This window comes from Pagrus pagrus, assembly GCF_965226575.1.
Source record: "Pagrus pagrus genome assembly, chromosome: 2".
NCBI lineage: Eukaryota > Metazoa > Chordata > Actinopteri > Spariformes > Sparidae > Pagrus > Pagrus pagrus.
Window position 1 is genome coordinate 1,295,574 of NC_140186.1, and position 24,978 is coordinate 1,320,551.

The 24,978-nt window shown below is 45.6% G+C and overlaps 2 protein-coding genes across 4 annotated transcripts in view; both read left to right on the forward strand.

Moving 5' to 3' along the window:
* LOC311271323 (uncharacterized protein) overlaps positions 1-24,978 on the forward strand; it is a 207,725-nt gene that overhangs the window by 104,636 nt on the left and 78,111 nt on the right. The window lies entirely within an intron of this gene.
* On the forward strand, positions 1,878-23,859 carry tp53bp2b (tumor protein p53 binding protein, 2b). 3 transcript variants are annotated; one of them, XM_084367279.1, is made up of 19 exons: positions 1,878-2,338; positions 2,371-2,425; positions 11,080-11,227; positions 11,340-11,453; positions 13,165-13,235; positions 13,708-13,809; positions 14,696-14,876; positions 16,377-16,570; positions 17,104-17,268; positions 17,992-18,211; positions 18,327-18,449; positions 18,690-18,796; positions 19,005-19,401; positions 19,530-20,317; positions 20,683-20,820; positions 21,070-21,203; positions 21,365-21,531; positions 22,224-22,423; positions 23,042-23,859. In XM_084367279.1, the coding sequence occupies exons 2-19, from the start codon at positions 2,417-2,419 to the stop codon at positions 23,081-23,083; spliced, it is 3,300 nt and encodes a 1,099-aa protein (XP_084223405.1). In that variant the 5' UTR covers positions 1,878-2,338; positions 2,371-2,416; the 3' UTR covers positions 23,084-23,859. The 3 variants fall into 3 exon arrangements, with proteins under 3 accessions (XP_084223405.1, XP_084223404.1, XP_084223403.1); XM_084367278.1 differs by having other exon boundaries at positions 1,878-2,083; positions 2,175-2,425; XM_084367277.1 differs by having other exon boundaries at positions 1,878-2,425.

Consider the following 24,978-nt stretch of genomic DNA (forward strand, 5'->3'; position numbering starts at 1 on the left):
AACACAAATCTGACAGTTTAGAATTAAGTTTAAAGTAAAAGCAGCTCAACATTTTGTTTCTGACCACAGAGACCACAAAGAGCAGTGAAGACGCTTCAACAAGCCAAAATGAAGATTTCAGCTCAGCTTGATTCACTGTTGAGTGTGTCAATCAGAGAAGTCAGAGAATTAACAGCTGATCAAGGTTCAGTCAAAGAATAACAAGTTTCCAGGCTGTCAGACCGGTTCTGACAGAACCTCATCTCTCAGCAGTGAGTCAGCTCAGATTACAGTCCAACTTGTTTCTGCTGTTCATTAAATCAAACTAAACACAAAAGGCACATTTTGGTTATAAAGTCACACAGAATAATTAGTGAATTCATTCATAAAAACCTTAAAAAAGTGATTAACAGTGTTGAAAGACACTGACATTATAATATTGTAACATTATAATATTTATAAAATCACAATCAGACAGAAATGAAGACACAAACAGTCTGATAACACGAGTCTTTACAGGAGAAAAGACACAAATCACACATGAAGAAGTCACATTAAAAACACACACTTACCTTTTCGTCTGCAGGCAGAAATCATGTGAGTGTCACAGAGAAGAAGTGAAAGAGACGGAGACAGAAAGAGAAGTGAAGCTGCTTCACTGTCAGGACTGTTTTCCTAAAGTAAGCAAAAGTTTTGTCTTGAAAATCTTTCCGAGTTCCTTAATTTTTATTTTATTTTCATCTGTAAAAACATTCAGCAGGAAAAAAAACACGTTTTTCACGTGTGAACGTTTTTTTTTGTCATGGAAATTAAAAATTCAGTTGGCTTTACACACATAAAAAATGTAGTGTCACATGATTTATTTATTTATTCCTCTTTTTTTGGGAACGTTTGGATAATCTTTGTTGTAATTATCTATCGCATTGGATTATTATAAGAGAGCCGGATCATTTGTTGGACTTTCTCTTCATATGTGTGAATCATGACGCAGTTCAAACAGGATCAACACGGTATTTCTCTCTTTATTCACTACCAGACAAAGGCTTTTCAAAATAAGGTTCCGTGGGGTTCACCGGAAGGGGCGTGGTTTCGTCTCTCTACTTCCTCCTTTAAGATCAATTTGTTTTAAAATGAAACTAATCAGTTGTTTCCATCAGTCCTGTTAGAAGAACCTTCTCCGGCTCTAACGCCAGCAGAACATCTGATTCATGAACATTTAATGTGAACGTGTTAAATAAAAACATTAAAGTTGACAGAAGCTGAATAAAAAAACGTCTGACCGGAAGTGAGGACATCAGATCTGTGCCAGCAGAGGTCGCTGCTGTGACAGTGAAGGATCAGTTCATTCATGCTGCTCTCCTCCGGTCTGAAGGTCTGCTTAATTAATATTGATGAGGACGGCTGTTTAATATTCATGAACAGGAAACACTGTTTGTGGAATAATAACACACACACACACACACGCACACACACACACACACACTGAGGAGAGAGGAGTAGGAGGAGTTTATTCCCGTTGCTAGGAGATGTCAGTAATGAGCTGCGTCAAGTTGGACGAATTCAAACCGGAACATGGATACATCGTCCTTCAAAATAAAATAGAAAAATAAATTATACTTCAATAAATTAAAACAAAAAACAAAACAGCGTTTCAGACGGAGGGAGGTAAATAAAGAGCTGCAGCAGAGGACAGTCTGAGTAAACTCGTGTGTTTTGTGGTCATTAACGTATTCTAGTAGTAAAACAAAATAAAACATGGACATGGATGAGCAGAACACGTCTCCTTTAAGACTTTTACTCAGTACAACTTGTACAGGTGACTTTTACTAACGTGTATTTTAACATCATATCTTTACTTTAACTCAAATGTGACTTCTGGGTACTTTTCATCACAGGAACCAGGCTGCTCCTCCAGACGACGCCTTTATTGTGAAAGGCTCGCACCGGACGTGCTGATGTCCTCTCCGGCTGCGGACCGACCGGTCTGCGTTGATTGAGCGGTTGTGATCCGAGCAGCGCTCAGTCAGACGGTGGTGGATGTACCGGAGGAGGATCACGGCTCCGCTTCGGCTCCTCTTCCTGCTGCATCAGCACCGACCAGCGGGTTTGTTTGTTTGTTTGTTTGTTTGTGGGAGCTGCTTCCGGTCCGCCTCATGACGAGCTGCTCTCAGCTCATCCTCTTCTCGTGTCTCCAGAGAGGTCGGACAGCAGACTGAGAGGGAGGCCTGCTGCTCCACTGCAACAGGTCTGAGAGCAGCTGCGAGATAAAGACTCAGAGTCACAAAGCAGATGAGATAAAGCGGACACAGACAGACAGCAGAGGAGGAGGAGGAGGAGGAGGAGGAAGAGGAGGAAGATGGTCTGCAGGTCTGAAGGTGTGAAGGTCTGAAGGTCTGCAGGTCTGAAGGTGTGAAGGTCTGAGCTGAAACCTGCCAACATGATGCCGGTGAGTGTTTTTTATGATCCATTCATCTGGTTTCCATCTGTTACCGTCTCCATAGCAACACACATCCTCATCAGCACCACTCAGCCGGAGTTTCATTTCTCATCTCGGTCCTTTAACATGAAGCTAAAGTGAGAGCTGAAGCTGCTCAGTGAAGGTTCAGGCTCTGAAGCCCGAAGGACCGTCAACATGATTTCTATTGTATTGTGACATCATTCTGTTATTTATGAGTCTTTGAAATAATTTACATTCTTCAATTACAGTTAAAAGTGGCGACTTTTAACACAAATACATAAATGTGTCAGTAATCTGCTGTTTCTCTAGCAGGAAGTGAAACAGCAGATTTGACATTTAAAAAATATAAAAAAGGAGATACTGCATCAGTCAATATTATTTATTTATTCTTCTGTTTGTCTCTGATTGCTGCTTTTTTTGCTACTTTTTTTTATTATAATGTTTTTATTCCCTCTTGTTTTAACACTTTCAGCTGCATGTTTGCATGAAATGTTCTATAAAAACAAGGTTATTATTATTATTATTATTAACTAAAAACAAAAACATGGAACCTGGAGAGGCACTGAGAGGCCTGACAGCCTCCTTTAATTCAATCAAGCCTGATCCAATATCAAATTAATCATATTTAAATCCACTTTATCCAGATTTATCTTTGGATCGTACTCACTCACAGAGACCAGCCGCCTGAATACACCTGAGTTTTTCATCCAGATTCATGAATTCATGAACAAAACCCCGTCTCTCACAGTGTTAATGAAAGTGAGAATAAATTCTTGCATCTGTCCTTTTATCTGGACCAGCACACAGCTGGATTGTGGACCCGTCCTCCATCGTAGTTTAATGAAACCCGTTCAGTAGTTTTTGTGTAATCCTGCCGTCAAACCGACAGACGATCATGGTGAAATAACACGACCTCGTTAGTGGAGGTTGTTATATTTTCTGTGATACAAAGTTAACGTCTCATTTTAGAGAAGGCGCCTGTGAACAGCAGGAACCACAGAACTGGAAATGTTCCCAATCTGATCACCTTCATCTTCAGCGTTTAGCTCGGAGGTTCTTGTTGTTTTCTGTAGCGACGGGGATTTTCAAAATGCAAACACGCAGCTAGCGGAAGGGAGGAGAGTAACACCTGAAACAGACGCCTGAGTCTACACGGGTTGTTTAAACACGGGTCAACCCTGTAAAAACCCAGGAAAGGCGGCCCGACTGTGATTCTTGTCAGAAGCGTTACGTTGTCCGTCGCTGACGACGTGTTTCACTCACGAATGCGCCGGAAACAGGAAACAACACCAGTTAAAGTAAACAGAAGCGAGCAGGAGGCCAGTGAAGGTGATAAAACCTGTGTCTACTGCAAACAAAAGGAAAAGGGTTGTCCTCCAGTGAGTCCGACCTCTGATGGAGTCACATTTTAAAGGTGTGATATGTAAGAAGTGGCCACCAACAGCAGGATAAAGCTAACTGCTGCTCACTGTATCCTTTTGATACATCCATGATCTGTAGCGACTTGTAGCTTCAGAACGTCAACACGGCTGTTTCTTCACATTCTGCAGATGTTATTTGAATGTTTTGAACAATAATTCTCACACTTTGCACCTTTAAACATTATCTGTGCGTCAGAAGGGTTAAACGCTCCTGCAGCAGTTTGAACATGTAATCACACTCGTCAGTGATGACGTCATCACGGGACGACGATCCGAGATTTCAGTTTTTGTTTGTGACTGAAACACGGACGAGCTCGACATCGTCTGTCACGACCTGCCGCTCTGACATCAGCGCTGATCACCACTAACAATACAACACCGCTGTCCCTCCTCTGGTTCATAAGGAAAGAGGAGCTTTGACCTTTTCGTCCACTGGCAGCTAAATCCAGTTTTACTGCTGCTGAACAGTTTGACATTTTGAGTTTGAGTCTTCGTTCTCACTCCGTCCCCTGATGACGACAAAATATGGCTGCAGAATAACTGTCACAAAAGCTGATGTTTCTCTTTACTTCTGCACCGACAAGGTTGTGAGTAAAGCTGCTGAAATAATCTGAAGTGATCTCGCAGGTTTTCACCTTCAGCCCCTCCAGATACAGTTCAGTCGACTGCATGAAGCCGGTGGAGATGAAGCTTGTGGTCACAGTTTTTATTCCCCCTCACTGTAAGTTCAGCCCAGCCGTCGCCCCGAGCCGTCGTCTGTGACACCAAACATTTACTTTAAAGTAAATGTAATATAGCTCTCCAGGTAAAGCGCACGCCTCATGCAGGCTGCTGAGGTTGAGGCTCGGGGTTCGGGACTTCTGCTGCAAGGTGCAAAAGTTGGCCACCATAAAAATGTTTGAACTTTGAACCCTGTAGGATTAAAGACGTTGAGTTAACGTCTTTTGGAGACGTTTTTGCTCAGTATGTAATCAATCAGTGGTAAAACATCTTAAATCAAAGTAAAATGTGTCTTTCCTCGGACATTTTCAAAAGATAATGGTTGCCGATTACTTATAAAACGTGTGGATGGATGAAGGTCTGACTGCGTCTTTCGTCTCTTCAGTTTTTGTGAATCAAACCTCAGGTCAGGCTTTAAGGTTCAGGTTGGACCCAGATCATTTCATCACCGCCTCACAGCATGTTGCACTGTTATAATTCCCATGTTTAAGCAGTGAAGCTCAAAATGGCTGCACGAGCCTCACACACCGACGCTTTGCTTGGATTTAAAAACTGAACGTGAGCTCTGAGTCGATCAGCTGTGAACCGTCAGGAAACAGTGAACGTGTTTTTATCTGCACGTGCGATCGGGTCTCTTCCTCCTGCACGTTAAGTGACATTTAATACGGGAACATGACGATGAGGAGGAAGGTGTGTTTGAGGAAACGGAGAGCTGAACTTCTCTTGTTTGCAGACCTGATTATTATTCAGACGGTCGAGTGTGTGGCTGCTGTCAGAGAGCAGGCTGGTCTGACTGAAGGTGAGCGAGCTGCAGCTTCACCTGCTCAGCTCTGTTTCCTCCTGCCTCCTTTCAAACGCAGCACACCCTCTTCATTATACGCCGTCCTCACAGTGGTGCAGGCAGGGCTCGCTGGAGCTCGCCGTGCTGCTTGGTTACTGTTGCCACAGAGACCAGAAACACACACACACACACACACACACACACACACTCAAGGTCATTTATGGGAACAGTATTATTTCAGTGTTCCTCAGGCGATGAGGAACTGAAGCAGGGAAGTTGTAACCTTCATGTTCGTTTACAGCCGGATGCTGACGGTAAATCAGTTTGTTCGGTGTTGGTCGGGTTTATCGTCACACCGTCACCACCATCCTCACCGCTGTGCTTTCACACACCTCACCTGATTGGTTTGGTTCACACCAGCTCTGACGCGTTGCAGCCGTCAGTCACACAACCTGAAATGTTACTGCACTGTCCTGTTTGAGGTCCAATAGACAAACAATCCGTCCCTCCAGGATTTCACCGGCTCTTTTGGGGCTGTTGTGACCTGAAATTCCAGATTTCGTGGCAGAAATTAGTTGCCATTTTTTCTTTTTCTTGGTATAATAACACCCACGCCCTCAAACTGAATTCATTACAATTATTAAAATGTGAACATAACAAATAAGAAACAGAGGATGAATAAAACAGAACAAAGTGCTTAAAAGACAACAAACGGTGAACAACCATATACGACAGCATGTAGTTAGAAACAGTTGCATTTTAAATGCAGAGTAGTTTGTAATCAGAGTTCATCCCGGGAACGTCGAGCATTATACGATCACTGGAAACAGAAACCGATGGCTGTCACTGTTAAAGGTGCACATCCAAGTTTTTAACGTACAATACAATGATCACCAGTCATGAGTCTGACAGAAGCATGTCTGAAGATGACATCACCATAATCCAGGACAGATAAAAGACCGCCTCAGTGATCCGTTTCCTACAGAACACGGGGAAGGTGGTTCTGTTTCTGCATAAATAACCATGTTTTTGTCTTCTAACAAGTGTGTTTGAAATTTAAATGTGAGTCTCTGATCCAACCAGATTCCCAGATATCTGTGTTCAGAAAGCTTTTCCATCCTGGCTGAGGTCCGACTGTCGGGTCAGAGCCCTCAGACGTGGCAGCAGGGTCCAGTCTTTATTGACTGCTGGTTAATTGTATTAGTTAGTGACCTCATGGTGAAGCTTGAACAGCCCACAGGGACAAGCCAATAATTAATCAAGGCTAATCACTGACGAGGAAATATGTGTGAACTATCCTGATATATGTATTTTAATTGCACAGCAGGCGGCCAATCAGAAAGCAGCCCTGGTGTCAGAGCGTCAGCAGTAGTTCAGTGAAGCGTCCTGTGTTCATGTTGTTGACTGTGGTAGTATCCTGAACAGCAGGCGTGTGCGTGTGTGTGTGTGTGTGTGTGTGTGTGTGTGTGTGTGTGCATGTCGTTAATCCAATACTGGTGCGTCACGTGATGCTGTCGACCATATGGCTCCAGCCGTGCACGCCGCCTACAAAACATTTGGGATGTGACCTGCAGCGTGCCAGCTGCCACCACGTTTCCTGGAGCAGAAACAGTCACAGCCGCACCAGGACTGAGCGAGACTCACCCGTTCTGACTAACACGGGGATTTATAACCCAGTTCGACGTGTCGCCTCTTAACTCCAATAACGATCTGTTCATATTTGGGTTTTCTTCTCTCCCGTCTGACTGAGTGTGACGTGAGATCATAACAATGCCATCGATCAGTTGCCGGATGTGTTTGATCATCTCACGAGAGGCCGGATCAGCTTAGTTGTTGTAAAACTAACACAGCGCTGTGCTTCATTGTTGGAGTGATGTATTTCTGAGTTAAAGGTTAAGGTTTGATTTGATTGTTGAAAGGCAGGAGGCTGACGACTGCAGATGAAAAGTGGATCTGAGGCGCAGGAATATTAATCAGATGATCAGAACACTGTGTGAACGTCACCACACAGACTGACTGATGAAGACTGCAGTGAGGATCAGGGGTTTAAACTGTCGAGTGTTGATTGGTGGATGAGCTGCAGGTGTGCAGGATGGTTGGCTGCAGCGGGCAGCAGGAGCGTCAGGCCCGGTATCTCTTAAAACAAAACAACACTTTTTCTATGCGTTTTGGCTTCTGTACAGACGTAAACGGCGTTTCAGGTCAGTGAGAACGGCGCTTTTGGAAAACTGCCAGGGTGAAGATATTCAGAAACGTTGTTTTGGCGCTTGACGTCGCTCGGACGAGGCCTCGGCCAGACACTCAAACACTGAGGGAGAAGACACACAAAGACAGACAGCCGACCAGGAACCAGATGGAGGGAAACACTGAGAAACACAAGGAAGACGGCTGAATGCTGTCAGCTCAGATTCGGGGTCGATTATCAGAAATGAAGGAGAGGATGCAGAGAGAACAGAAATATATCTGGTGAAGCGTTTCTATGACGAGGCGCTACTGTGTCTTTATTTATAATAAGTATCATTACTTCTCTTTTATTTTCTCAGGATACACTTTGTTTTAGTGCACTTACAGGATTGTCTGTATTTATATTTTGTCCTGTCGTTTCTCTCTTTGATAACATGTTTGGTTTATTCATGATTTGTCTGCTGGCCTGAGATTAAGGCCACTCTTTACGTAGGTTGATCCCTCCTGGGTACGGGGTGGGACGGGCGGGTTATGTGGTTGTTTTTAATACATTATGTAAACTACGTTGATCTGAATATTATAGAATTAAATAAAAAAAGAAATCAAGGAGACTGAAAACTGATATTTTGATAACTTTAGTTTCTAGTTACTTACAGATTCAGATTACTTAGTGTTTATCGGCTGTTTATCGTGACGTGACCAATCAGATAGTGTTTTAATTAGTTTATTTTATCTGCAACCTGATAACCTGAATAACGCTGAATATCTACCCTAGTTCAGATACACAAACGTTAGTGTTTGTTCTTCAGCGTCGTGCTTTAACAAACATAAATATATTTGTCTTTTTATCAGAAGAAGCAAATGTTTGACAAATTAATAAAATTCAGATTTTAATACAAAAGTTTGTAATAAGAGAATAAGATGAAGATAACATCTCGTCAGTTGACTTACTGCGACACATTTCAGTCTGCACAGAGAAAGTGTGGAGGTTCAATACAAAGACGTGATCCTGAGTGTTAATAAGAAAGTAACACAAAGTGTACAATGACAATAAAACACCAGATGTCACAGACGAAGAGTTTAACTGTGAACACGCTGCTGCGACGTCTCGTCATCGACCGGTCGGTCAGGATTAGGCTGCAGCTTCACGCTGATGACTCCTCATTGTTTTTTGGAGAAGCTGCTGACGTCTTTCAGACGGTCGCGGGTCATTAATTTCCTCCCTCGCAGCAGTGGGGGGTTTATGGGCTGGCCGGTGGTATTAACTAGCGTGATGCTGTGCTAATTCCTGGCCCGGATTAAGAGCTGCAGCCCCGGGAGTCTAACGAGGCCCCGGCCTGCTGACGGACAGACAGACAGACGTCTTGTGACTTGTATTGCAGCTTCCTGTTTTTAAGTGTTCAGTGTTAATAACATGAACAGAACCTGTCCTGTGTGGGAAAAAGACTCTGTACACTGAAACAAAACTTAAAGGGTTAATCCACCAATCTTCATGTCCTTCCATGAAGTTAGGACTCGAGAGAGGCAGATCCATTTACACCTTTCATTTAAAATGTGCTGTATCTGGGACACACACATCAGATGTAAGACACATGTATGTGCGTCTCTCAGGTCCTGTGACTCTGACAGCTGCAGCTATGATCAGTACTTTCAGCACAGACACCTTCAGTCTGAGCTCAGGACGTATTGAGCTTCTATAACCAGCCTCGCTGACAGCAGGAGGTCTCACTCCACCTCCCTGTTGTCGTCCTGAGGGACGGACAGCCTCTCCTCTCCGGGCTCTGATTGGCTGCAGCGTTTCCTGGTGGACCTCGGTTCGGCGACTGACGGCAGTGACCCACTTCATCTGCGAGAACCTGAAGGAAGTTTCGGCGCTCCAGTTTCCTGGAGCTGAATGTAGGACAGCAGGCCGGCTGCTCCTCACAGAGGCTAATTCATCTCTGTCGCTGAGCCGCTGCCTTGATTTTATGATTATTTTTATTAAAGGGGAGAATAAAAGGTTTCTTGATTAGCCTACTTAGTTGTTCCTCTGACGAGAGCGCTGATTAAAGTGCTTGAGCTGATAGTAGCATGAGAAATCTCCCAGCAGCCACCTGTGCAGACCAACTAATGGACCACAGTGCTGAGTGATGTCATGTGACCAGTGATTGATTGGTCATGACGAACACCTGCTCCAGTATAAGGTGGTTTATAAAGGCGTCAGACCGTCACTGTCAGCCGCTGTCCACCCTGCTGTAGATACCTGTCTCCTCACAGTGTTGACACTGGCTTCAGTGTTTAAAAGACAACAGATTTCTGTTGATGGATGCAGCTCAAAAACAGAATGAGGACAGAGGAGGAAGCTGGAAACACAAAGACGCAGCTCAGAGAAACCTTGAAGGACGAATCACAGTGTACTGACCCTGTGAAACATCAGGGTCCAGTTTTCTACCACAGAGAAGCAGCGTGACTTGATGTTTCTGGGGAGACTTTTCTCACTCGTGTTTCTACCTGAGCTTCATTTCAACCTCAGCAACAGTCGACAACACCTGCATGTAAATGATGCTGCAGTCAGTCTCTGCTCCGCCAGCGAGCGCCGTTTGTGAAAACCGAACAGAAAGGTCAAAGACGGCAGCTCGTTCTTCACGTCACACTGAGAGGAGCGGTGTGAAGACGGAGAGGAGACGAGGACTGAAACCAGCCCGGGGCTGTCAGCATGAAGACTCAGATCCTCAAACTGGGCGCCCTCCGGCGAGCCTCTGAGCGAGTCGTCGCTCAGCACCACCCTGCAGGATAAATAAAGACTGGCGAAGGCTGAGCGCTGCCTCCGTGCAGGTTGGCGGGCTGTGGGAGGCGATCTGGCTCCGGGCCTGGCAACAGATACCCTGCTGGAGTACCAGATGGCCCAGTGCATCATGGGAGTTACAGTGTGTCCACAAATATCTGTTTTAGTCTTAAATAGCACAAGAAGCTGCAATAAGGTGAAGAGGGCAGGTTTCATACTGGTTTAACTGTCAACACAATCTGTTAACAGACATCAGAGTTTTACAGAAATGTTGTCGTCTGTATTTCCTGTTTCAGACACTTGGTCTGAAGAAAAGCTGCCAACAAATACTCTCAATTTAATAATCGAACTGTAAACAGAAAAAAGCACTACACTGTAAAGGAAATGTTGAGGTGAAACACAAAAGGATATAAATGTGAGACACAAAAAGGCAGTTAGGATGGAACAACAGTGAGCGCTGACAAAAAACACAAGAGAACTACAAACATGCAAAACTAAAGAAAGCACAAACCAGTGAAGAGTCAGCTCCCGATCACTGCTGCAGTCAGGCTGATCAACAGGAGTGAAGTCCAGGACAGTCCCGGACTTTTACAGGTGAAACCAGTGACAAATAGTCTAAAAATACACGAATCAGCAGATGAAATATCCACCATGAGCTGATCACACAGACCTGAGCTGGATGTTCTCAGCTGCTAGTGATGCTCCTACATCCAGCTGACATCATCTCTGAGGAAAATGTGTATAACGCCTCCTATTATGTCTGTTTTTGTAGATGTTCCTCACCGTGTACCTCAGCAACAACGACCAGCACTTCAGCGAGGTTCCCATCACGCCGGAGACGCTGTGCAGAGATGTGGTCGAGCTCTGCAAAGAGCCCGGGGAGGGCGACTGTTACCTCGCTGAGATGTGGAGAGGCTCGGGTGAGTTTCCTAAAAGCGTCCAGACATTTTGAAGCTTGTTACCTTGAGATCACAGCTCATCATCCTTTGTCTCATGATCACACGTCTGTCTTCTGTTTTTTTAACCAATCAGAGCGCGTGGTTGGAGACGGGGAGCGGATGTTGGAGGTGCTGCAGCGATGGGGGCAGCAGAGGGGGGAGGCTCGTTACCTCCTGCATCACCAGAGAGCTCCAGGAAGAGAGTCAGGTAAGAAACACCTGGACACCTCGGCAGGGTGGGGCGGGGTCAGTGAGGGATCATGTCAATGCTGCTGGACTTCGGGCTCCTTCTGGTCGGTCAGAAGTCCTGTGGAGGGAGGAAGGGCTTCACTACGTGATCATCGTGGCCAACAGTCGACACGATGATGATATTAACATGATGACCAATCCAAAAACTCCCACACAACCGTCTTCTTCTTTGTTTCTTATTCACGGCGTGTGCGTTACTGCCCCCTACTGTGACCAAGCCACCCAGAAAGAAATGATTCAACAGGTGCTGAATTATTTAAGTGATCAACTACAAAACTTAGGGACATTTAATTTGTCTGAAAACTGTAAACTGATGTTACTAAATGTGAAAAGTGCTCGTCAGCAGCGGTGAAGTGGTAAACAGAGTAAACTGTGAAGAGGCAACAAACTGCTGGAAGAATGAAACTGTGAATCATCTCTGACTGACGAGGAAGTGAAGTACAACAACATGAATCAAACTGCGGCGCAGTGTTCGCAGTAATCGAGTAGTTTCTGACAGCGCGTGGGGCAGATCAACAGCAGGCTCAGCTGTACAGTAACAGAGGAGGTTCAGTGTGTAACCACAGTAGATGACAGACTGTAATCAGCTTATGACTGAAGGGAGTCGAGCGTGCAGCTGCTGCTTTTTTCATGGATCGTCACTGGTTTGTTTTTTTGTCCTAAAAACAAGGAAATCCTCTCCGAGCGTTCTGTCGGCTGATAAACAGTCCGAGTCGCACAGTTTGTTCCGTCGGACCATTTTCAACCTGGACGGTCACAAAGGCTCGATAAAAAAAAAAAATTGTTTTAACCTCAAATCAAATCATCAAACCAACAACGTGCTCAGACGTCTGTTCTCTGTGAGACCTCTCCGCTCCAAACCCACTGATCCGACTGAACAAGCAAGATACAGATTCATTTCATGAACCAGCTCCTCGCTGTAGCTTTTAGCAAACGTCCCTCAGGCTGAATCCACATTCAATTTAATCGCCGTGAAGAATTTAACCGATTCCAAATGTCTTAATCGACAGACGAGCACAAATACATGAAGTATTCGAGTATTTGACAATAACAGATTACAGATACTTGTTTTTCAAATATATCCAAATAAAACACAAAATTCTGGTAAGTTTTACATGTATTACACAGACTGATATTATATTTAAATGTTATTAATGATTAATGGATGATTGATTGTTGAGGCAGCCGACTATTGATTAAAGAAATGACTTAATATTTCCATCCCTGGTCAGAACCAGGCGTCCGGGTTTCTGTGGTGCCTTCCAGAGAGAGGCTGAATGTGAAAACAGATCCTCCCACACAGTTTTCACACCAGCGACAAACATTTTGTTTTTTCCTCGCTGAGCTACAAGAAGTTGTGAGATATCTGCTTCAGTCTGTATCTGTGATCTGTAATATTTAACATCTCTGCATTCAAATGGTTAAATAATGACACAAGTAGTAATGCTGCTGTATGGTTTGCACTGTTATGGACACATGTTGGAATCTGTGTTTTTTTAAAGAAGGAATGATTGAACGTCATTTTTTCTAAGGTGACGAAAACACGACAGTTATTAGTTACAGGTGATTATATCCAAACCAAATCTAACAAGTTAAAACTTTTCCTGGATCCATCCAGTAGTTTGAAATGTAAAGTTCAGCGTCAACACTGACTGTGTTTTCTTGTCCAGGTGGATCGAGAGCTGCAGATCAGCTGATGAAGAGGAGCCAGGGGAAAACGGAGAGATGTCTGGAGAACGGGGTGAGAGTCACATCAGTGTCTGTGCATCTAGGACGTGTTTAGCTTAGCTTAGCTTAGCACAAAGACTGGAGGCAGGGGAAAACTGCTAGCCTAGCTCAATCCAAAGGGAAACAAAATCCACCTCCACGTCTGTTTGTTATATTTGGTTTATTATTTGTTTTGTTGAAATATGAATGTAAAAAGGACACATTAGCAGCAGTTAGCTTTGAGCTGTTGTTGGATGGATTGCAGACGAGCAGGCCAACAAAATGTCACTGCAGACTAACAACAGTGAAGTGAAACATCTCTGCAAACAGCACGTCAGAGTCTTCGTCATCTGTAGTTTGACTCCACAGAAAGTTGCGTATTGCGACTTTGAATACTGCAGGAGAGTGAAGGCTGAGTGCATCTCTGAAAGTTTGTTCATTACAAGGTGAACTCTGACTCTGTGTGTGTGTGTGTGTGTGTGTGTGTGTGTGTGTGTGTGTTGCAGGTCTCAGCTCCTCGTCTGGACGTGACGCTGAGCGACCTGCAGGATCTGGCGACCCGACAGCAGCAGCAGATCGATGCCCAGCAGCAGCTGCTGGCCTCCAAGGTACAACACACCCAACTCACTGCTGCTAACGCTGCTACTGCTAATAATACCATCACTGTCACTTCCCCACAAACACACACAACCCATCAAATTCATCTTCCACTGCTTTTCCAACACTTATGTGTACCAGCGTACAGAACCACCATTATGTTGTGGCTGCTGCTGTTTGGAGTGCGACACCTCGACCTGCTGATACAGACGTATTACCTGACTGACTGATTGACTGATGGTGCGTTCAGACCAAACGAGAAGAGAATATTAATTCACGTTACTCAGGCGTCACTCTACCTGAGGCTGACCAGTGCCCAGATCTCAGCTGCGAGTAGACGTAGACTGAATGAATCTGTCTCACCACGTCAGTATGAACCCAGAACAAAGAGATTTCTCTGCAATAAATGGATCAGAAGACGCTGAAATAACAGCATCATTTAAAAAGTCTGAATTCATGCTGCATCAGGTCTGTGGGCTTAGATGTCAAGCAAACTACTTATAAAATGTTTGTTCCCTGAATGGAGTTCGGATCGATCAGAGCTATGCTGTGCTGAGACACATTTCCATGACTTACCAGGTAGTCTGACTTCCTCCACGGCAGCTCCTTTGTTGTCCTGTCTCAGTACGAGTAGACGTGTGATCGTCCAGCTCTGGGTGTCTGCAAACAGCCACGATCAGTGATTATTATTCTCTCCTCCATTATTGTTCATGAATGTCCGGAGAGCGTCGTTAACGTTGTGATGTTAGTGTTAATGTCAGTGCAACACAGTGTCATGCAAAATCTTCAAAATCTGCCGCCCGGCGCAAATAAATGCACATTCCCGTCTATTCACGTCTTTTCATTGACCTTGGATGTAATCTAGACGTGCGAACGTTGTGTTTCTGGGCGTCTCAGGAGCAGCGGCTGCGTTACCTGAAGCTGCACGATCAGCGGCAGCAGCAGCAGCAGGAGGTGTCTGAACAGGAGCGACTGCGGCAGCTCAGAGAGAACGCACAAAACCAGGAGGCCAAACTGAGGCGGGTCCGGGCCCTCAGGGGCCAGGTGGAGCAGAAACGCCTCAGTAACAGCAAACTAGGTCAGTGTGATGGAGGTCTGGGTGACTGCATGTGTGTTTGTTTTTTTTTACATTTTGTAGGATTTCTGTGTTAAAAGTCACATTTATATCAGTTTAAATTGTGGCTGCAGAAAAGAAGATACAACATCAACAACATCCTGAAGTCTGAAGTTTGTGTTCATCACTGTCATCTTTGATAGTTACTGACTGGAGGAGATGAAGCAAAATAATTTTAACTTTGTTTTTCCAAGGAGAAGTCGAGAGTTTTCCCAAATTTACTTCAATACAGTCAGACTTTCCTTGAAGAAGCATCTAGTGGCCGTTAAAGGAATTACATCATTTTTCAGCAAAAGTTTTACTTTCCTCCTCAAAAACATGCACAGAATGAAGTTGTTTATGTGTTTGTGACCTTTCTGATTCAGCCAAAAAGTTAAATCCAGTCATCCTCTCCTCCCTCCATGTTGATGAAAGTCAGGTGAAGTTTGGTACTCATCTGCTGTAATCACAGTCTGCAGAAGCCCCGAGATCACAAACTGATCTGAAGAGATGTTATTTACATCCACGAGATGCGGTCGAGCTCAAGCATCTTGCAGCATTTCTATCTCAGCAGCTACAGTGAAGACTTCAGCTTTAAAACATCTTCTTTTCAGATCAGTTTGGGATCTCGGAGCTACCACTTATCTTCAGCTACTTCAGTTGCTTTTCCTTTATGAGGATGATTGTGCAAACAATAGGAGGAGACGTGTAACACAAATTGATTTTGTATTCCACTGGATGATTTGTAGGAAAATATTTCTGCATCTGAAAAAGTGGTGTAAACAAAATAGTCAAGGACAAGAACATTATGTGATTTATTAAGTCTACCTCCACAAACACGTCATGAGAACTGCAAAATATCAGATCTCATCTAGAATGAAATAAACTGAAATTTGACTGCATATTTTGGTAAATCAGGCACTGAAAGGAAACATGTCATGGCGCACTTTAGCTAGCAAGCAAACTAGCATTTTGCAGATTAAAGAGACAGAAACAATATTCAAACAAGCAGATTCAGTTTGCAACACATAAAGTAACAGGCATGATGTTTAAGTTGCTTTAAAAACACCATTGCGGCTTCAAACACTCGCTGTGAACGGTTCAGCGCTGTCACCTCGCAGGGTGTCTGGTAATGAATTTTAGAGCTGCTAAAAACAGAGTTACCACATGCAGTTTGTAATTAAACTGAGTCACCACAGCAGCAAACTGTCCTGTGTGTACCAGCATGATGTATTCAGTGTACGTCTAGTATATCCATGAAACAGACAGCAGAGACCACGTCAGACCACATGAGATCAGATCGGACCCTGACTAGGGTCATTATTATGCAGATGACACAATGCTTGTCATATCAGATGTCAAATGTTCATCCTTTAACATCTGTTCAGCGCCGTGTAGCTTCACTTTTATAATCTTCTGGTATCAGTGCTGAGAATCAGGTCTCGTATCGGGTCCTCGTCTTCATGTGTGTGTGTTGTGTGTCAGTGGAGGAGATCGAGCAGATGACCGGGCTGTTCCAGCAGAAGCAGAGGGAGCTGCTGGTCGCCGTGTCCAGGGTGGACGAGCTGAGCGACCAGCTGGAGGCGCTGAGGAGCAACAGGCTGGAGCATCCTCTTCCTCCTCATCACCACAACACCTCCTCCACGGCTGAGCTGGAGCGCCTCTATCAAGAGCTGCAGGTGAGATTGATCAGACCTCCAACATCGTATTCATTAGGTAATGAGAAAAAGTTCAAGACACCTTCAGTGATCCTCCATTGCAGTTAGACACAGACAGACAGTTACAACCAAAAGAGCTGATAACAGGTAAAGGTAATAGCATGCCTGAACCACACCTGTAGCTGCCGGTAGTTCCTCAGAGGATGCTGATTGATTCAATCGATTCAATCAGCCTGGACATCAGATGACCACCTGATCTCGCAAGTCCAGCTGCCTCACGAGGTGTCACTGAGTTTATATGTGAAACAAAGTTCATGATCAGATGGTCCAGTTGTAAAAGTTCTGCCTCAACACGAGGCTTTACCGTCTTCATCAGAACTCACCAAGAAAGACTGACAACAAAAGTTGCACACTGGCTAACTAGCTTACTGTACAGCAGTGTGGCTAGCTTGAACTAAGCAAGACAGCAAAGCTAACTAGCTAATATAGACTTTGCAGTATTAGCTTCCTCCCTTCTTACCTGTTTTTCACTGAGCTTCCTGCCCGACTTCCAGTTGAGGAACAAGCTGAACCAGGATCAGAGCGGCAGGCTGCAGCAGCAGAGAGACAGCCTGAACAAGAGGAACCTGGAGGTGGCAGCCATGGACCGACGGCTAGTCGAGCTCCGGCAGCGGCTCTGGAAGAAGAAAGCTGCCCTGCAGCAGAAGGAGAACCTGCCGGTGAGTGAACACAACCAGGCAGAAATACACCAGGAAAATGTACATGATTTCATTTAAGTTGGAGTTATTTTAAGTTATTTAAAGTATTTTAGTTATTTCCTACATGGATCTAACATCCCCTCTGGAGGAGCGCCAGCCTCTGAAGCCAGTTTGACAAAGTGGCCAAACTGTGTAATTACATTATCATCACATTATCATGTGATGCACTGAGGCCAAAAAAGACTTTTTCCCATAAGGGTTCGTGTCCACATGCATTTGTGTGCTGAGAGAAAAAACACTGCACATGCTTCAGTATCTCGATCCACACTGATCCTCTGTGGTTTACCACCTGTTTGTGTTTTATTTGAGGGACATCAGAGCGAGGAGGATGAGAGTGATGACATCATCCGTTGCTCCTCATTGGGAACAGAAAAAAAGGCGGTGATGCTCTAAAAAAACTCTTATGTCGACACTGGGCCCAAGTTTACACTGTGAAAGAAGCGGCTGTAAAACAGTGGACAGATTAATTTTTTCAATCACTCTTTTCAACCATTTTATCCTCATTCAAGTTAGCGCAGGGCTAAACGGGATATTAGCGGCCAAATCAGGCCTCATTTTCTGAATTAGCTGCCTTAAAGTAACCAGTGTATCAACAGTGAAGATAACTTTCTCAAACTTTTCTCCTGTTCCTGTTTTCTGCTGCAGCTGTTCATAACTCTGAATGAATATTTCTGTTTCCTCCAGGTGGCTTCAGACGGAGCGGCCCCTCAGCACAGCGTGGTCTCCAGAGTGGCGGCGGTGGGGCCGTACATCCAGTCGTCCTCCACAACAAGCTCTCAGGGGCCTCCAGTGCCGGCCCGCCAGGAGGTTCTGGTGAAGCCGGCGTACCCGGACGGCACTGCCACCCTGCCCATGCCCGACTCATCCCTGAAGCCGCCTCCCAGACCAGCTAAACCAGCCTCAGGTACTGAGGACGAACTCATTTATTTGATGTCTTTGACTCTGTGTCCTCCGTCCAAGCTGAAGCGTCCCACAGTGTTCTGGATATACTGTACTGTAAGTTTCTTTGCTCTTTGTAGGTTTCATGGCTTCAAAAACAACCAAACTCTCCGACTGGAGCGGCTCGTTTTCTGAATCCGGTGGAGGTTACAGCCACGCCTCCACCCTGCCTCGCATGTCCAGCCTCAGCTGCCACAGCTCAGGTCAGTCACGGCTCCATTTTGGTTACAAGGAGGCTTCACACGTCTTTGTTGAGCGATGAACATTTCTTTGCCTTTCTTGTTACTTTTCATGATGGGACTGTTTTGAAAAGTGTCGGATACGGCTGCTGGAAAACTATTCTACTAAAAAACCAAACCCAGAATGAACGAAGCAACTTTCTGCTTGGGAAAGTCAAAGAGTGGAAGATGTCAGTGTTGTGATGATGACTGTCCCTGTTGTAGGTGGTAAAACCCCCACAGACCAGAAGGGTCTCTCCGGGTCTGACGTCCCGCCCCCTGTCCCGTCACGGACCAATCACACCGCTGAGAGTCTGCTCAGGGACAATCAGGTATCAGTGGACAAACTTCACGTTCATGTATCTTTGACAAGGTGAAATAATTAATTTAAAATCAGATCCTCGTGTCAGCAGAATCCCCAAAGCTAAAACTGATGGACTCATGTCCCGGGCCGATAAATGAAAGGCTCTGCTGTGTCGGTTTCTGTTTCGATTAGTTTCTTCTCAGTCTCATGCTCTTTATTTCTGTGTTCACCTTTAGGCCTCGGGTAAAGGTCTGTCCAAGATGGCGGTACCACCTCCAGTTCCCAGTAAGCCCAAACCGTTCTCCTCGTCTGGCCCGCCAACCTTCTCCAAACCCCCCTACAGCACCGGGACCTTTCCTGGTAAGGTTCGTCCGGTTGGTGGCCACCTGAGGGCTCCGAGTGTCCTCTCCAGCCACAGCCATACCCTCCCTCTGCCCAACAAACAGGAGAGTCCACCGGCCGCCGCCATACGACCGTACACTCCCGACCTCTCGGAGGCTGCCCCCACCGTGCTGCAGAAGCCTCAGACTCTGGCTGCTTCGTCCATCTACTCCATGTACACCCAGCAGGCCACGCCAGGGAAGGGCTACCAGCCAGGCGGCCAGGGCACACTGCCCCGCAGCCAGCCCAGAGGTAATACAGCTGCAGTCTGTATCAATTATCACAATAGTTGCTGACTGATTAATGAATTGATTGATTGTTTCAGTTGGATAACACACGTTGGTTTTGGTTTTGACGTCAGCGTCTCTGTCCCCTCACAGTTTATGGGAAGCCAGTCCTCCCGGCCAGCGGGGGGCATCAGTCTGCCGGCTCAGACAGCGGCGTCATGTATTCTGGCTGTTGTGTGTCTGACGGGAGCGAGGCTGACAACAGTTGCCTTGGTAACGGCGAAGGTGTTGGAGCAGAGACAGCAGAACGTGGCACCCCACGACCGCTCAGCCCCACCAAGCTCCTCCCCTTCCTGTCCAACCCTCACAGGAACCCGAGCGACGCCGACCTGGAGGCCCTGCGCCGCCGGCTGCACCACGCCCCCCGGCCTCTGAAGAAACGTAGCTCCATCACGGAGCCCGAGGGCCCGGCCGGACCCAACATCCAGAAGCTGCTCTATCAGAAAACCACTCTGGCTGCCATGGAAACCATCCCCATGGAGACAGCCGGTTCAGCGGGGACCTGTCCTGGGGGTCACGAGGACGGAGGCGGCGCTGCAGACGTGACATTCAGGGTGGACAACAGCACCGGAGCTGGCTACAACCAGCCGCTCGCTGAGAGTCCAGAGGACGGCTTGACCCCGCCCCCTCTGCCCCCCCGCTCACCCATCCCTGACCCCGCCTCCTGCCGCTCCCTGCCCCCCCCTCTGGAGGACAAGGACGAGGAAGAGGAGGAGGAGGAGGAGGTGTGTCGCTCCACCTCCGGCCCTCATGACTACTTTGCAGATGAGTTCCCCCCCTACCCTCCTCCGCCTTACCCCACCTGTGCAGAGGTGGAGCAGGGAGATGATGTCGTCAACCTGCAGCCGCCGGAGGTCACAGGACAGGTCACAGTGCCGCCGGTGAGTGTCATGGTGTCCACCAGCTTCCTGTCAAGGTCACTGAGGAAATGATAATGGGTGATACTTCCTGTGCTCAGCGGAAGGAAGAGCATTTCTCTCAGTGAACCAACCCTGAATAAATAGATAAATAAATAAATGAATAAGTTAAGACGTATCATAAGTTAGTGAAGTCATGTCCACTCTATAAAGTCTCTGACATAGATCTTCATGAATGATACCGGTCGCTCTCAGAAAGAAGATCAGCGTCCTGTTACCTTTGAGAACTCAGGTTCAGTGACATCACGTACAGGAAGTATGTTCACTTCACTGAGATGATTTATAAAAGACTTCCTCTCTCTCTCTCTCTGTTGTTTTTTTTGTCGCAGGGTAAGAAGTCGATCCTCCGTAAAGTCGGCTCGGAGCGGATCGACCACAACATGCGGGTCAAGTTCAACCCTCTGGCTCTGCTGCTGGACTCGTCTCTGGAAGGCGAGTACGACCTGGTTCAGAGAGTCATCTACGATGTGAGTCGCACCAGTTTGACACAACTCATAACTACTTTTACAAACGCATGAAGTTTGATCATATTTAAGGAATAAGTGATGTTTTATCATGTTATATTAGAGCTGCTTTCAAATGTGACATTTCAAATGTGCTATAATCGGTTAATTAAGTTTTTTAGTGTTACATTACAACTGAGATCAACAGTAAAGACATAAAATGCTTGAAATCAGATTGCATGAAGAACACGTGATCACATGTCCGTCCTGCAGGTGGACGACCCCAGCATGCCGAACGATGAGGGCATCACTGCGCTGCACAACGCCGTCTGCGCCGGTCACACCGAGATCGTCAAGTTTCTGGTTCAGTACGGTGTCAACGCCAACGCTGCAGACAGCGACGGCTGGTGAGTTCGAGTCAGAACATCGCGGCCCAGTTTCACCAACGTGACATCACGTTGAAGTCACCGTTTTTGTGGCTAGCTGTGTAGCATGATGACATCCACATTGGTGCAGGCTCATCAGATCGACCAAGTCTTTCAAACCTCTCCTCTCTCCTCACCTCCAGGACGCCGCTCCACTGCGCTGCCTCCTGTAACAACGTTCAGGTCTGTAAGTTCCTGGTGGAGTCGGGGGCGGCGGTGTTCGCCACCACGTACAGCGACATGCAGACAGCCGCCGACAAATGTGAGGAGATGGAGGAAGGCTACGCCCAGTGCTCTCAGTTCCTCTACGGTGAGACAAAACGTGGCGTGCTGTGGAGGATGATTGGAGATTCTTCTGTGAGTTTTAGGAGTCAGGGAGGATTTTAAAGGTCAAACCACAGTGACGCTTCAGAGTCCATAAGGAGACATTTGAAAGAGTTTAAAGGAGTTATCGGTGTTTTTAAGAAAGTTCTGTGATTCTGTGGGTTTGGGAGGTGAAGGGGCCGAACCACAAACCCAGGGTGGGTGCTTTAAACTGGAATCATCATGTGGCCCTTGAAGTCTCTCCTAAATCCTCCGATGCAATCATGGAGACTCCCAAAAACCAGTGAAACAAACCTTGAGAACGTTTGAATTCTTCTGAAATGATCTCCTAGAACCTCCTCAAAGCCCCCACAGACTGGTTAGCATGCTAACTTTAGTAGATATCTCTGCAACAACAAAAATGTACCTCTTTGAAAAAATGTCAAAACTCATATTTCTTCACATTCTGTTGATAACTTTAATTAATTTTTAAACTAAACTAAATTTCGTACATGTTGCTCATTTAAGAGCCATTGAAAAGGTTCAGGGGTCATTGAGGAGTCGCAGTGAAGTGATATGGGAACATGCAGACGTTCCCTTCAGATGTTTCATGGGTCGAACTTTCCAGTCGGCTCCGTCTGTGATGATGTTGATTGGATCCAGTTTCTAGACGGTTCCTCTCTGTTTGTGTCCCGGCAGGCGTTCAGGAGAAGATGGGCGTGATGAACCGAGGCGTGGTGTACGCTTTGTGGGACTACGAGCCTCAGGGCGACGACGAGCTCGGCTTCAGCGAAGGCGACTGCATGACGGTGCTGAGACGGGAGGACGAGGTGGAGACGGAGTGGTGGTGGGCCAGATGTGGTGACGAGGAGGGCTACATCCCCCGCAACCTGCTGGGGGTGAGCTGACTGTTTATCTGCTCATAGACATAATGACCATCAGCTACAGCTTCTTACCAATTCGCGAGTGATTCCTTCCTTTTGAGATTTCACCAAGAAAAGAAAGAAAGAAATGAAGGCGTCTTTCATCACCTGGTGTTGATGTGGCAAGGTGTAGTTTGATCGGGAGTTTGTGGTGTAGGTCACATTATGTGTGACTATAAGAGAAGCAGAGGTCACAAACAAACCCAGTTTGTTTACCAAGCATGAGGAGAAGAAGATGAAGACAAACCAAAGGTTTCGGCAGAGTCGCCATTTTCTCTGAACACATGAACACACACAAGGAGAAATTCGTTAAATATGAATATTGAATCTGTGTGAATGTGAAATAAAGTGTTAAATGTTTATTTATTTCTGAGGCAGCGACAGTCTGACGTCCTGCTCTGTTCTCTGAGCTCCACGGGGAATTGAACCGTCGACCGTGCCTGTGTCACTTTTCCTTTTTTTCCCCTGAATCTCATCTGTTTTAATCGGGTTTAAAGCGGCTCTGAGGATCTCGTTACTCAACAGTCTTATGTAAGAAGAGTCAGTATCTTAATGATGTTTTAATGAGAAACTCTCCTCTCTTTTATTTCCCAGCTGTATCTGAGGATCAAGCCGCGACAGAGGAGCCTGGCTTAACTGTCGGCTGACAAATCCTACAGACGACCAAAGTGTTCAGAGGAGGAGGAGCAGCCGACGAGTCAAACCTCTGGACCGGGTTAAGAAAGGAGGGACAGATGTTTTCTGAACTGCCATCGGACCTTTTCGACCTCAGCGCGAAGAATGTCACAACGAACAGATGATCACTTCACCGACACGCATCGGCAGATATTTGTCTCTGCCAACGAGTCGTATCGGTGATTTTCTCCTTCGAGAGGCAGACCTGATCATTCTTTAAGGTCCTTTTTATAATTCTGTTTGTTTTCTTTTGAGGGTTTTATGTTGTTTTATTGAGTAGTGAACAGCTGACATGAGGACAGAAAAATGTGGCGACGGTACGGAGACACGAGGCCGCCATCTTTGATTTTATTGTTGTAATTAAGGTATTTAAAGGTCCAACAACAAATGTAGCAAATATTGAAATTAAAACATAAATTTTAGGGAGTTTTTACCACATTTGGATTTTGTCTTAAAGTTCTAACAGCCTCTGATTTTTACTTTCTTGAGATTTGTCCCAAAAATGGAAACTTCTGGGAACAAAATCACAGAGAGATTAAGTTTCGTCAGGTCATTCGTTGGAGTTACTTCATTGATTTATTTCTTAATAACTTGTAGTCGCTCAGACAGACTCGTGTGTGAACAAGCTGCCGTTTGTTAATGTTGGTTTGGATCTTTGTGTGAAGGAGAAGCACTTGTTTTGAAGAGTACGAAAGTTTTTTTTGTTTTTTTTAAGTTAATAAAGTTTATTTACAAGACTTCCTGTTCGGCTGCAGCTCAGAGTTTGTGTCATTTTTCATTCACTTCTTAAAGGTGCAGCATGTAAGAAACAAATAGGGGTCAGCACATCAACAGAGGAACCACTAACTCCTGCTGACTGTAGCTGCTAATTAGCTCAGCTAGCGGTGCAGCTAGCAGCTTTGGATGTCACTTGCGGTGAGCGACGTGTGTTGTAATCGTCCTATAAATTGGAAATTTGTCATAAAAATTGCTGCCAAATTTGACGCCACCCTGAGCTGAATGACGTCACCTTTCACAGCAGCGTTGGCGGTACGTGTCTGATGGTACCACCAGAATTTGGTGCTGATTGAATCATGAGTTTAAGAGATATGGCGGCAAGATTTGCAGAAGTATCACGTCGTATTGTGTCTGTAGCGCCACCTGGAGGTAGAACTGTACATCACTTTACAGATGCAGTGTGGCTCGACGTACAACATTCACAGACTTACTGCCAACATGAGTCCTGCAGAGGTGTTCGTCTGTTTCTGTCCACCAACAACCTGGTGTCCCGCCAAAGTAAAGTGTATTTGTGGGAAACACTACACAGAGGTGTGTGGATGTGTGGTGCATGTTGTTGGTGCGATACACAAAACAAATAACTGACCGTCAGTGGGCTGAAGTACCCAGAAACACCAGCCAGGTGTTCCCAGTTAACTCATTTGCTCGGCTCCACCCAGTGAAGCACCTGGAAGAGGAACGACACAGCGTCGACAGCAAACAGCCTCCACTGCTGATGGAAATCTGTCTGTGACTCAGACGAGGTAACGTTTCAAAGTTTATGTTTCTCTCCTGAAGCTTGATCTGGTTTGAACATTGTTTAAACATCTAGTCGTTTTTAGACACGTCTGAACAAAATACTTACATATTATATCTTTAATTCTTATTTTTTCTGTTGTGGTTTTAGAAGAGGAATTTCCTTTTTCCAAATTTTCTCTAGATTTTGCAATAATTCTTTTGGATATTAATATTGTGACAGCGCCGATAGAAACTCAGTATTTTTCATATAAATCCCTAAATTATTTTAGAATCGATCACACAGACCTCCTCCGGCCGTCTGCTGCTGATATGAAGATGATACTGTATCTGAGGAGGATGGT

Excerpts from the sequence above, each read along its gene's own strand:
- tp53bp2b (XM_084367277.1), top strand. Across the intron at positions 11,454-13,164 it reads AGCTCCAGGAAGAGAGTCAG|GTGGATCGAGAGCTGCAGAT; the intron begins GTAAGAAACACC and ends TTTCTTGTCCAG. Across the intron at positions 20,821-21,069 it reads TTCAGAGAGTCATCTACGAT|GTGGACGACCCCAGCATGCC; the intron begins GTGAGTCGCACC and ends TCCGTCCTGCAG.